The sequence below is a fragment of the Chenopodium album genome, chromosome 1 (assembly GCF_948465745.1).
Source record: "Chenopodium album chromosome 1, dcCheAlbu1.1, whole genome shotgun sequence".
Lineage (NCBI taxonomy): Eukaryota > Viridiplantae > Streptophyta > Magnoliopsida > Caryophyllales > Amaranthaceae > Chenopodium > Chenopodium album.
In genome coordinates this window covers 84,815,325-84,829,068 of record NC_137834.1, presented here as the reverse complement: position 1 = coordinate 84,829,068, position 13,744 = coordinate 84,815,325, and the positions used below count along the sequence as shown (strand labels likewise).

Below are 13,744 nucleotides of genomic sequence, written 5' to 3'. Positions count from 1 at the left end.
TTTTTTGTTTGCAACATCGGCCCACTTTTTATGAGCTACTTTTGGGTCAAATGGTGTAAACAATAACGGATGGAGAGAGTATAACCCAAAAACTCCTAATTCTTTCCAATTTTTAGACACTAGAATTGTCTAGTACTGTATACATTTAAGTGTACCTAATTCTAGATACTAAGGGCCTATTCTCCTCGGCTTAATTTCAGTACAGCTCCAATAAATGTAGTTTAGTTTAGCTTCTAATTTCCTTCTCTCATAAACAATTCATTTCATCAACTCTATTTAGTTCAGCTTCAATCAATTCAGTTCAACTCAGTTCAGTAAATCAAAACAGGCCCTGAAATACAATTTTTATAGATTACTCCGTATTTGCTATTGTATTCACAATCGTACTAAGATACTACGGAGTATAAGAGTTATAAATATTATACATGTACTACTTAAGAGTTCGATTTTCCCATCTAATGGGATTACATAGCTGAATTTGTGGTTGGTATTTCGATTGCAACTCGTGGTTACTGACTAGAAAATTCTTGCAAATTTCGAAACGTCAATGAAGATTAGATTGGTACAATATTTCATCATCTTCCATGACTTTCACCTAATCCTGTGTTAGGATAAGAAAAGCTTTCAAATATATTGATAGACAAATTCCGAACTATGAGTTCAACTAAACTTGAACATAGTTGAACTGAACCGAACTGAATGAAATTAATGAGGTAAACCAACTGAATTGGAAATAAAATCCAAAAGAACATGGGCTTATTGAGCTAATTAAAACCCCATTTTTGACTAATTGGTTGTCATAGTATCGGAACTAGCTAATACCCATATTTTATCGGTCATGTCTCATGTCATGCCAAATCTGATATTTTTTTTAAATGAGCACATTGTGGAAGACCATTCAAACTTAGATCTTATAGTCAAAAAGGAAAAAATGATTGAAGAATAAACGACATGATAACTAAAATTGTCTGAAAATATACTTGTATTTCGGTGGCAAGAAGAATGAAGCTTCGTGGGACTAAGTATATATAATTAGATCGAAATGACAATTTAGCAAATTACAAAATTAGTCAATTATTATAGTGTAAACTACAGTATTAAACATTGCACTAAGACAGATATATATATTTCAATAATTAAAAATCTATTTATATTTGATGAATAATTGATTAGATGCAGCATAAGGAAGCATAATGTCTTGCAACTAGCTTTGAAAATTCTAGCAAAAAAGCTCAAAGTAGTTGTCTTGTTTTGGTGTCCCATCAAATTAAATAATTGTAGCTAATAATTGTATGATAATTATACGTAAACTTGGTTATCAGCTTTTCTATGATCCTTAATATATTAATTAATTACGCTGTTATTCTAAAAAGGAGTTGTACATTAGTACATACATTCATATACATTCATATAATATGATTGATATGAATATATGATATGATAATAGGAAGATTATTAACAATTAATATATTTTCTGACAACATTATTGGAGTTTTGCCTTTGATAATCTTTTTTCATGCCCAATTCTTTGAATCATATCGATCGATTGATTCCTTTCTTTTAGTAGCGGGAAGTGTATAAACATATATATACATAAAGCGATATTTGGTCGGGCCAATAATGTATGGTTAGACGATAATATAGGAGACTTAGTATTAATCTACTGCGTATTAGCCTATATATCCTTGTTTCTAATGTGTCTTGATGTTGTTTAGCATGTTGTAATCATATTATTTTGTAACGAACAATATAATCTACGTAGATTTTAGTTCCTACGTTTGAAAGGTGGAAAGCTTATATTAGGGATTAAGCTAAGCTTATTATTATGCTTGTTTATAAGCAAATCTATTGATAAATTTGTTCACCGGAGACACCGGCAACTATTCAAGGAGTCGTAAGACTTAATTGATGGTATCAAAGTAAATGTACTTGACGTACGTAACCTACATCAATTTGGATCGAATGTTAATTGATTGGTTTTATTAGCCATATATAAATGTTTTATGTTCAATAGGTTGCTACTTGCTCATACGACTACCAATTAACTTTAGTACGTTATGACTTCGCTCAGTGTCATATGGTTAGGATTGCGGATGCCCCCTTGTGTTATGATGGTAGCTTTGGTTCAAATCATCAAGTTCGGAAAGTCGTTTGGTTTTTATAATGGTTGCACGCTTGTGGAACGTATTTTGTTGCACATTTGCTTCTTGTACGATTTTGTGATCACATGGATTGAGAGTTGTCGCCCCGGCATTGTCTTTTAACATAAGTTATGATAAGTTTTTAATTAGGTTCCATTTTCGTGGTCTAGTTATATGCTATTTGGACCAACAAAATATTTGTAAGAAAATGTAAAGGAAATAGGTCACATACCATAAATTAAATAATCCAATATAATTGATTGAATAATAGACAGGGTTGTGAATGAGAGCCACCTCAGAATATTGACTTGCGTTGCCTTTCTTAGCCAACTCACAAAGTGATGTGAAAATTAATGATTGGATTGCTTAATTAGAGATTGAGAGCCGGCCACCGTACCTCATGAATAATAAAGTCAAATAGATTGAGTGAAATTTTGAGTCAATACCAAATGGGCTTGGGTCACTCGAACAAAGAGGAGGAGAGTTTGGTGCACAAATAAGGCAAAGTAGATTCCATACTAAAATCGTACCAAGTGGTAATTAATAACAGGAATAACTGTTGTACCGTACAAAGTAGTTACATCTCTCTTCTTTCTCTTATATGAGACACTCATAAATGTAATACAATAGGTACGTTTTATTAACAATACTCTTGTATTATTTTTCATTTTAGTTTTAATTTTTTGGAAATAATAATATAAATGAAAATCATGAAACTATGTATGCCTATGAATATTAACATCATCATAATCAATTTTGTGTTTACATAGATTAAAAAGTTCTAAAAGTATAAAATTCAAAACAAATGGTTTCTAATTGTTAGGTTGTTATTTTCAAAATAACATAATTGTTATAGATATGATTAATTTTTACTTTATTATACAATATCATACATTGTAGAATACTAGAATTATCACTAACATAAAAAACTCTCATACCAAATTAAATGAGTTACGTCTTAGATAATCAGCTAGTTACAATGTCATTGGAGTGAGTCTCACTCTTTATAAGTCCAAACATCTACTTTTTTTTCACTTGACTTATATGCCACCTTTAACATTTGTTTCTGATTTTACTCGTTGCCTTTTCAAATCTAATAAGTTATTATCGTCAATAACAGATAGTCTTACAAAAGAGTGAAGAGATACACTCTCTAATCCTCCATCACAATATGATATTCAGATTAATTTATATATGTGTACGTAATTTGAACTAGTTAATAGCATGACAAATAATTTCGAATAGGGCCGGCCGGATTTTGATAGGGATAATCAAGCTAGGTTAATCAAGAAGCAACATAGATCAGAGTAAAGGCCAATGCACAAATAGCTAACTAGTCGACATACATTATACTCCGTACAATACAATACTATTCATTCTCCAATAACACCAAGAAGAAGCAAAACAAACCCTCCATATAAATTGGTGCAAAATCCAACGAGCAATACATAAAACTATATAATATACACTTGGTTCATTAAAATCGAATAACAACAATATATAATATCTCATATCTGCATTAAATACACCATAAACAAGTATAATATAAGATTAAAAAAATAGATTATATGACAAAGGAAATAATAAAATAAACGGACAACCGAAAAGTTATGGGGTTAAGAATAAAGCCAACAATGTTGAGGTCTGAATTTGTCGTAATACAAAACGATGGATTACATAAGTTGTGGGTTTGTCGGGTTGTTGGGTTAAATGCAGATTTTTTATGGGTCCAAAAGTTTATATACGTGCCTACTTTCTTGACGTTGCAACGAAGCTACTTATATCTCAATTTGCACCACGTAATTAACTTTATAATATTATTTCATCTTCGGTCTTCCTCCTCGTTTCTCTGCCTTGACCCTCACTTTGTATGGGTTCGTTTATTTCATGTTGTTTGTATATATGTTACAGTAATAATGTACCTGTATTTTCAGGCATTGCTTTAAGATAGTTGTCATTTTTTGTAAGCTAGTTACTACTAGTTACAAGTACCATAACTAACCCTTTTTACACATGTAGTGCTCAGTAACTAATCATGCTTGGTACAATTGGTGAGAAGTTTACATTGCGATGATTTAAATGTTATAAGTTCGAGCTCCTCAGGTTAGTTTTAACTAAGCTCTGACATGTGAGAAGTCTTGGTCTGTTGAATCTATGAACAAACCCTGGCCACATACATCGTATGAGTGAAAGTATTGTCCACTTATCCTACATTAAAAAACAAGTGTAAAAAGTAAGGAGATGTTTGAAATGTGTACTCACATTAAAGAAAAATGAAAGTTATGCCTACTTTATAAGATTAAAGGTCTACCTCGTTATCATATGATTTTGAGGTGATAGAAACCTTCTTAATTAGACGTATAAGTTAATTACTTATGGTGAGTGTGTTTAAAGGTCGTCTAACATGGTTCATGATGTTTTAGTCAATATGTCCCATAAATACGGTATGTTCATTTATAATAAAAATAAATAAAATTGTACTCCCTCTCCCTCCCTTCTTTATCTATATGCCTTTTTTTTCTTTTCTTTTCTTTTTTTTTTTTTTTTTTTTTTTGCGAGAATTAAGAGATGAAAGCAGTATATTTAAAGGAGTTAGCCACAAAAAATAAGTTGGTTATTTATAAAGATTTTGTAAGTTGCCAAAGAGATAACTAAAAGAGGGAAAAGAAGAGTATAAAGTATGATAAGAAATACTTGATTGAATTTATGATGGAGATGGAAAAAGGTAGTAAGAAAATACTTTTGAATTACTTTTTTCAAGTTCATACCTTGATTTGATTGCTCTTGCTTTGTGCTTGGAAAGTCTAGTTATTCTAGTTTGTGGGATTCTTTAGTGTTAGTTCATATATTAACAACATGCATGTGGTAAATCTAATGGGCATATAGTCATATACACATGCCTACGTAGGATCGAGGAGATTCAAGTAGCATATACAAATACAAGAATACTTTCTCCTTTTTATTATTTTTTTAAAATTTTAATTATCTTTTTTGATTTATAATTATAATAAACTATTACTTGTCTGTTGTATTGTGAGTATCTCGTTTGAATCGTCTAAATATATATTATTGTACGTTAGTATATTTTAATATTATCAGTTTTTTATATATATAATTTTTATTTTATATTAATTAGAGACAAATAAAAGTGATAAAAGATGCACGTCAAATAATACAAACGAGAGAACGAAGCAAGTCCAATAGCATATAGAAAATCGATAGAATTTAATAAATTTCGTGTAGAAACGTCAATTTTTGTATTTTCACTATCTCTTTTACTCTGTATATTAGTTTTTAATCCCTAACAAATTCCACTTACATAATAAATTACTCAATTCAATTCACAATTCTAAAACTATGTAGCAAGCAAGCAATTAAACTGATGAATGTGTCAATAACGTGAAAAGTGCAAATGTTGCAATATCAAAATTATAGATAGTACAAGTTACGTATTGTGTGACGCTACTGTTAGATTCTATTTTTGTGTTTCAAAAAATAAAAAATAAGGGTGAAAATTATAGTCCGTCCATACATTTTAAACATTAAAGACAAGTACATTAATAGAAGAGGAGTTCAATAAATTTTTTCTTATTATGATAAATTTTCGAAAGACCCAAAATATAGCCAAAAAAATGTTAAATTTTACTTCACTTATGATTTAAATATCCAATGCATTGACTTGAATAAATATATCGATGCACATGCTCGGACAGTTAAACGATAAGATGAGCAGAATTAGCCGGTGAGACGAGAATCGTTGAATTTTACCGACTTCAACTTGTATTCATTTACTGATTCAATCCTATTATATACGACTTGATGGAATTAATCCATGTTGTTGAGCACTTCTTTACTTATCTACTACTAGGTCTACTACTAGTAGAATTGTCTAAGGGCGGCCTAGAAGGTACGAATGTTACAACATTACTTAGGGAACTTCATGACTATATTATGATTTATCTTTAATCTTTGCCATCCTTTATTGGAGCTTGTGGTATGAATATAATTGCAACTTCTACTCTATTGCAAAATGATCATATTCTAATACTCTATATCCATCTAAATTTATTATATTTTGCATAATATAGTTACCTTATAATGTTACACATGCACTACGTACTTACTTGCACAAAATATCTTAATTGTCCGATTTGTGGTTTAAGAGAAAAAAGAGAAAGACTAAGGGCTTGTTCTGATTTACTAAACTGAGCTGAATTGATCTGAACTAAAATGAATATTTTATGAGAGAAGGTTATTAGAAACTGAACTGAACTTATTGGAGCTGAATTAAACTGAATTTAAACGGAAATGAATAGAACATGCCTTAATTCAAGATAAACACGTCGTATAAATAAACTCCGAGCTTAGAACAAGTAAACAAATATGAAAATAACTAAAATTAAAGCGTACTAGAGTAAATTATGTTCATATGATGTACTACTCGCTCCCTTAATCCTTATGCTGTTTCAAATTACGTCAATTAATTTGTTGTTTCTCATTAAATTAAATGTATATATAATTTCATCTCATGCTAATTATACTCATTCAATTTAAAGTAAGAATTCATCTCATGTTAACTGTACTCATCCAACTAAGAATTCAAAAAAAAAAATGATGGAGATTAGATGTGAAATTTTAAATAATGAAGGGATAATACAATATTTTAACGAATTTAAAATATTTCACTTAATTTATGTACCCTCCTATTCACATGTGGACTATTTTATTTTTGTGACAGATAGATGAAGTATCAAATTCGATACTGTAATGCTTATCTTAAGTCAACTAATATATAATTTTAATCTTATCAGTATAAATCTTTAATTAATCCTGAAGATCTTTATTTTATTATATAAAACAATAAACTTCCACACTAAAGCATCTCATGCTTCATACCAATTTTCCTCCTCCTTATACTTTCTCAACAATAATTGAAGAAAAAAGAGGTGATGCATTAAGTAGCTAGAAAAAGTGCATTTACATGATCTTCGTACAAAAAAGAAAAGAAAAGAATGATACGGAGTACATTATTAAAATTAAATTATTACAAAAAATACATAAAAATAAAAAATAAAAAAAGCAAATCTTATTCTAACTACATAAATTTTGTTACGCCGTATTTTTATGATGTACTTGTATTTTTCCTTTGTAAAAAGTTTCCACTATAGCCGTACCAAAACGTGATTTCATTATATTGCGCAACATTCTTACTTACGTTGAAGCTTCGTTGAGGCAAGAAAGGTAATCTCATATAATTATAAGCTTGACTCTACTACTTTATTACATAAAAGGCAATAAAATGTTGCTTTCATAAATTCATACTTTATCCTATAAACTTTTTGACTATTTTTTCTTGCCGTTCAATTTCCATTTGATACTTGGTAATCACTCACTTAGGAGTATTAGTCTAATAAGAACGCCCATTGTTTTTAAAAAGCGGCTTATGTAACGGATTACGCTTAATTAGTGGCTTATGTAACCTATTACGGAATAATCATTGATTTTCATGAATTAAAGTATTAAAACCTATTTACCTATTTTTAGTGTCTTTTCCATTTATGTTTCACTTTTCATAGCACTAATAAAATTAAATATTCTAAGACTTCTAACCTAATCCATTATATAACCTTTATTTCCTCAAAATGATAAGATTCTCCCTCGTTTGCTATTACATTGTTAGTGAATCACGTAAATATGTGTCATGCGTGTGTGTATTTAACGTTGTTCTTCCTATATTTTTCTTGTATCAGTCGCAAAACATAAAACTTAAGGAATAAAAACAGTGGATTAAAAGCGAGGATAATACAACTTAGTAATGTTTGTTAAGTGTCGGGGAAATAAGGTGCAAAAGTCTCATGACAAACAGCTATTTGTAAAACTGGCTTAATTTTTTGGGTGGTTTTAAGTATAAAGAATAGTGTAATTAATATTAGGAGTCCCATGGTTTAAGTAGCGTGTCTTGGGACCTATATCACGTGAAAGTTATCCCTCTTTAGGTTAGTGGTACCAATGGATTAGCGCGTTACATGTTATACCATGAAATACATGTACTACTTTAATTTTTTTCGGTTTTATGCGTTACGTGTTCAAATTAATTTAATTAATACACTTAAATGTGAGTTGCAGAGAGTGAGTGTGAGCACTGAGGGTGAAGGATCCAAGCTATATATTGGAAGTTGGAACTCGACAAATATAAGTGTTTGTGCAATTTTGTAGCTTGTCATTTAGGACATTAATGTCAGGATCGGATCCATCGATAGTTCTTAATTATGCGTTATGTATGGTTGTATATGAGCGATTTTTAAAATGGGATTTTCTATTCGTTTTATATTAATGTATTACAGTATGAAATGTAATGTTTAGAGTTACGATACATTTATCCGGTGTTTGTCTTTACGTTCTAGAGAAAATATAAAACAAATTAAAGTGCGTCTTATGTGGAAAGTTCTTTGTTATCTAAAAAATTGAGCAAATTTGTTGGAATTTATTTGAAACTAATATTATTAATTCATTGATCGGTTGAATTTTATGATGATATTTACAATAAAAATTTGATTTTAATGAATACTCCTTGCCAAATTAATTAAATAAGGGTATGTTCATATTTACTGAACTAAACTGAATTGATTAGAGCTGAACTGAACTCAACTGAGCTGAACTGAAATGAATATTTTATGAGAGAGAGAAATTAGGAGCTGAACTGAACTGAACTGAAATTAAGTAAATGTGAACGGACTCTAATTTTTGTTCAACAAACAAACTACAGTTCACATTTGAAAGTTTATTTTGCCCTCAATCTTGTAGTTGTTCCATACATAGTTCCTCAAGAAGTTAAAGTTTATCAAATACTCTTTATATGATTTATGCTTTAACATAAATTACGAATTAAAGATAATTATTTTTTTCGAAATGCATATGAAATTAATCTAACATGCCATAGTTTATATATTTCAATACATAGTGTGTATTTATTCCTATAGTCGATTTTGACACCCAATTAAAACAAATATTAAAAAAAAAAAAAATCAAATCATATTAAAAATGTTTACAAGTCACCTATTTTATCATGATAACATTATTTAAAAACACAACCTCTTATTGTCTATTAGGCCATTAAATAAATTTAGAGTGAACAGAATATCGCCCCGTTTTAAATAGTATAGTCTCGTACTCACATGTATATATATACCTTAGTTCATGCATGCAAAATGCTAAAATATATTAAAATTCATGATTAGGGTCTGTTCACATTTACTTAATTTCAGTTCAGTTCAGCTCTAATCAGTTCAGTTCAATCCAGTTCAGCTCCAATCAGTTTATCAGTTTAGTTTATAATTTTCCTCTCTCTTACAATATTCATTTCAATTCATTTCAGTTCAGTTCAATCCAGCTCCAATCAATTCAATTCAATTCAGTTCAGTAAATGTGAACATGCCCTACATCATTGTTATATAAAAATTCCCTGGCATGCAACATTAGCAAAATAAATTAAACTTTTTTTTACTTTTAATATTTTATCAACATATAACCACTAATTGAAGGTATATCAACCATTTAGCTGAATAAAATTATGGACCTACATGATGGATTTAGGCAATTTAGTAATTATGTTTAATATTGATGAAGAACTTAAACTTTAAATCTCATTTAGTAATCCTAAACACGCACATAATTACGTGCTAGAACTTAATTTTTGAAATCTTTGATCACATATGCTATGTAAGTACAAAAAAAAGTGTGTGAACAATCAAAACTTAAAATTTGTAAGAAAGTTCTACAGTTTCAACCCTTATCTTCTTGGTAACTTCTCTGTTACATCATCTACATAATTATATCCTTTGTCGTCAATACGTTACCATCACAGAATAGTAAATACCCAAAATATCCAAAAAAAATTTCCCTAAATTGTTTTTCCCCAATTCGTACTGTAGACATAATTACTTAATTGAATTACTTAATTAGTAAGTATAATTATTTATTGACCAGTAACAGCCAAATAAACACCCTAATACTCACAATAACTTAATGATGTGTCAATGTGTCAAATATGCGAAAATATAAATTTACTCCGTATATAAATGTGCATGGTTCAAATTAAAGAAACCATCAATATTTTGTTCGGCTACTTTCCCAATTCTTTTTTAGTTGACACAGATTTTTATCATATTTACCAATGATTACTTTTAACAATTAATATCTATAATTATTATCAACACTTAAAAGTTTGCTCCAAAATATAACATGTAAAGTTATAAACAGTTAATATCACTCCTTATTAAATTTATATTGAGACAATTTAAACACAATTCCATATATATTACTCGTAATATGAGTAGAAAATACTCGTATGATTTATCATTGAGAAGTTTGTGAAAAGTGTTAACTAGCTAGACTGTTTGTCAACTAAAAAAATACGAGTAATTTGTATGGAATATGAAGGAAGTTTGTCTGTGAAATGTACTCCGTACAGAGTAATGTCAAAAATCAAAATGTATAAAAATACTCGTATTTCCTATGGAGTACGGAGTAGTATTTAATTTATGTTTTAAAATTTAAAATCCAAAAAAGAGTAATGCTAAAAAATCTCTACTACAGTACATACGACTTTTACTGCTAAACAAATTTCGATTACATACACCCTGGCGTCAACTTATTTCCAGCTTGTCACTATTTCCTCACCCCACCCCACCCCACCCCACCCCACCCCTCCTTCCTCCTCACGTCTACTCTTCTTTTCTCTCTCCTCCATTCCTTCCTCTATATATACCCCCTTTCTCATCTTTCCCTCATTACCATTCATTTCCCAACTCAAAAAAAAAAAAAAAAAAAAAACAACATTTACAAACCTTTGAACATTTTATTGTACTACTACAATTACAACAACTAAAAGAGAGAATTCATTGTGATAACAATCTTATTATACAATTATGGGTATATGTTCGTCTTGTGAATCGACCTCAGTCGCAACAGCAAAGCTTATACTAGAAGATGGAAGACTAGAAGAATTCTCCTACCCTGTTAGAGCTTCATATCTTCTTTCCAAGGATCCCAATGTGTTCATTTGTAATTCCGATGAGATGGATTTTGATGGATTTGTTTCCGCTGTTCGGGCTGAAGACGAGCTTCAGCCCGGACAGCTTTACTTTGCGCTACCATTGGCTAAACTTAGCCGTCCCCTTCACGCGGAGGATATGGCGGCGCTCGCTGTTAAAGCAAACGCGGCTCTTTTGAAGAGCCGCGCTGGGGGGAAGTGCGGCTGTCGGAAGAAGGGTGGGTTTTTCGGGGGTGGGGAGAAAGAAGAGAGATCTTCTGCCAAGGTAGCGGACGTAGGGTCCGCTGCTGGCAGAAGAATGAAAAATATTGGGAATCGAAACCGGAGTAATGGGATTAATGGAAGGAGAATGATTTCTGTGGGTAATTTAAGCGCAATTCCTGAATAAATTGGAATGCAAATCAAAATTGGGAATGAGAATTTTAGATTAGATTTGTGTAAATAGGTTGATTAATTGTATAATTATTAGATGATTAGTGGTTCAATTTACCAATTTTGATCATGGATGGTTTAGATTAGCCCACAATTTTGTTCGTTATTGGATTAATTTAAGTGAAATTACTCAAGTACTCAACTATTTGATTATTTTGTCGTATATATGGTTCATTTTCCAGAATTACGGGAATTTTGATTAGTTTACTATAGTAAATTACTAAAATGGAAACTGCATATTCTAATGAAACTTTTCTAACAACTTTTTGAAAAGTCCTTGGACAGTTGGAATAGTTGCAAGATTATTCACATAAACATAGCATTAACTCGAGTTTAAGACGTTCGAAATTCAAAGTTTACCTGTAGATGATATAGTATTCAAGTCCTTTCGAGTTATGATGGTTTATTTTAGCCAATCACAAATTATTACGCGACTAACTTTTATTGTTGTTATTAATGATACGGAGTATTAAATTGGATTTAATTTTAGTATATTTATATTTTGCCAAACTGGAAAGGGGACCGAAAAACAAAAAGAAGGGTATTTTAGAATACAACATGCATTATTCTTGCCTAAATTAACGTTACCGGCAATGTATTAAAACAATTTACTCAATTCTTAAGCTAATGATAAACTCAAAAACTATAAAATAAGTATAGTTTCAATGATTATTAAGAACGATTCATATATAATAATACACTTGGTTTATAATATTAACTTAATTAAGAATATATAATCGTATACTAAAAAGACGATAAATGCATGTTATCGATAGTTACAACTTGTAATTAATGATTAATGAAATCATACATTAGATACACATAATGCCCGGACCACCGATTGTACCCTGGTCCCCCTCTAATCCTCTATGCATGTAATTGGGTAATATATCCAACATGGTGGACACATTATTTAACAAATGCTATAGATTAATAATTAACATACCTAATAACTTTAATTTCACTTAATTAGCACACCTAATAATATCTGGTAAGTAGTTATGGTTGAATGCATGTTCACATGCAATTCGTTATTGTTAGAAATATTCCGGCCAATTACACAATATAAAAGGAAGAAAATGTAATCGGTTGAGATCATACATGTGGTCACTGATTTACTGTAAAAATTACTCCCTCCGTCCTTCAAAATTTATCCCATATTTCGTTTTTCACATTTTCAAGAAGCATGCGTAAATTTATGATTTTATGCACATAAATGGACATAATTTTGATATGAAACAAGAACAAGTGTGGTTGCAAGTGAAAACATTACTAAGGGCTTGTTCTGATACGATTATTTTCAGTTCAATTCAGTGCAGTTCAGCTCCAATAAGTTCAGTTCAATTCAACTCTAATAATTTCAGTTCAGTTCAGTTCAGCTCCTAATTTCCTTCTCTTATAAAATATTCAGTCCAGTTCGTTCAGCTCTAATCAGTTCAGTTCAGTTCAGTTGAGTTCAATTCAGTTTAATTTAGCTCTAATAAGTTCAATTCAGTTCAGTTGAGTAAATGAGAACATACCCTAATTAAAAATAAAAAACAAAGTATTTTATTGAGTAGAATGAAACGCTAAATAAAATTATTTGTCATGTTTTTATATTTTGGTGGAGCTATTGGATAAATCTTATTTGGTGAGGCGGTTATAAGATGCAATTCAAATTGAACTCTTGTATTTGAGCTGGAAGTTCAATATGAATTTACAAACCCTTTGTTCGACAAATGTAGTTGCATACCTGAATTGTTAACTTCATTTTTAATAGTAGTTATTAACGGTTGTATATTAGATTTTAGCATGCAATCTAGTTTATACTATAATTGACTTGAATAAGGGGCAATGAAGACTATAATATATATAGTCAAGTATAATTCCACCACTTGATTTGCTGAACTGAACTGAACTGATTGAAGATGAATTGAACTGAAATGAATTGTTTATGAGAGAAGAAAATTAAAAGCTAAATTGAACTGAACTGAAATTATGCTGAAAAGAACGGACCCTAAGATCAGATTAGCAACCCCTTCAATTTACTTCGTATACTAGTAAAGTTTTTAATCCTCTCATCTTTCACTAATGTGGAAGTGTGGAACACTTACATGTGTTATTTAGGAGGATCATACCT

General features: G+C 30.2%; 1 protein-coding gene across 1 annotated transcript; it reads left to right on the top strand.

Moving 5' to 3' along the window:
• Positions 1-10,934: 10,934 nt before the first annotated feature.
• LOC145623960 (uncharacterized) lies at positions 10,935-11,809 on the top strand. Its single transcript, XM_081676880.1, has one exon. The coding sequence runs from the start codon at positions 11,069-11,071 to the stop codon at positions 11,579-11,581; it is 513 nt and encodes a 170-aa protein (XP_081533006.1). The 5' UTR covers positions 10,935-11,068; the 3' UTR covers positions 11,582-11,809.
• Positions 11,810-13,744: the final 1,935 nt, after the last annotated feature.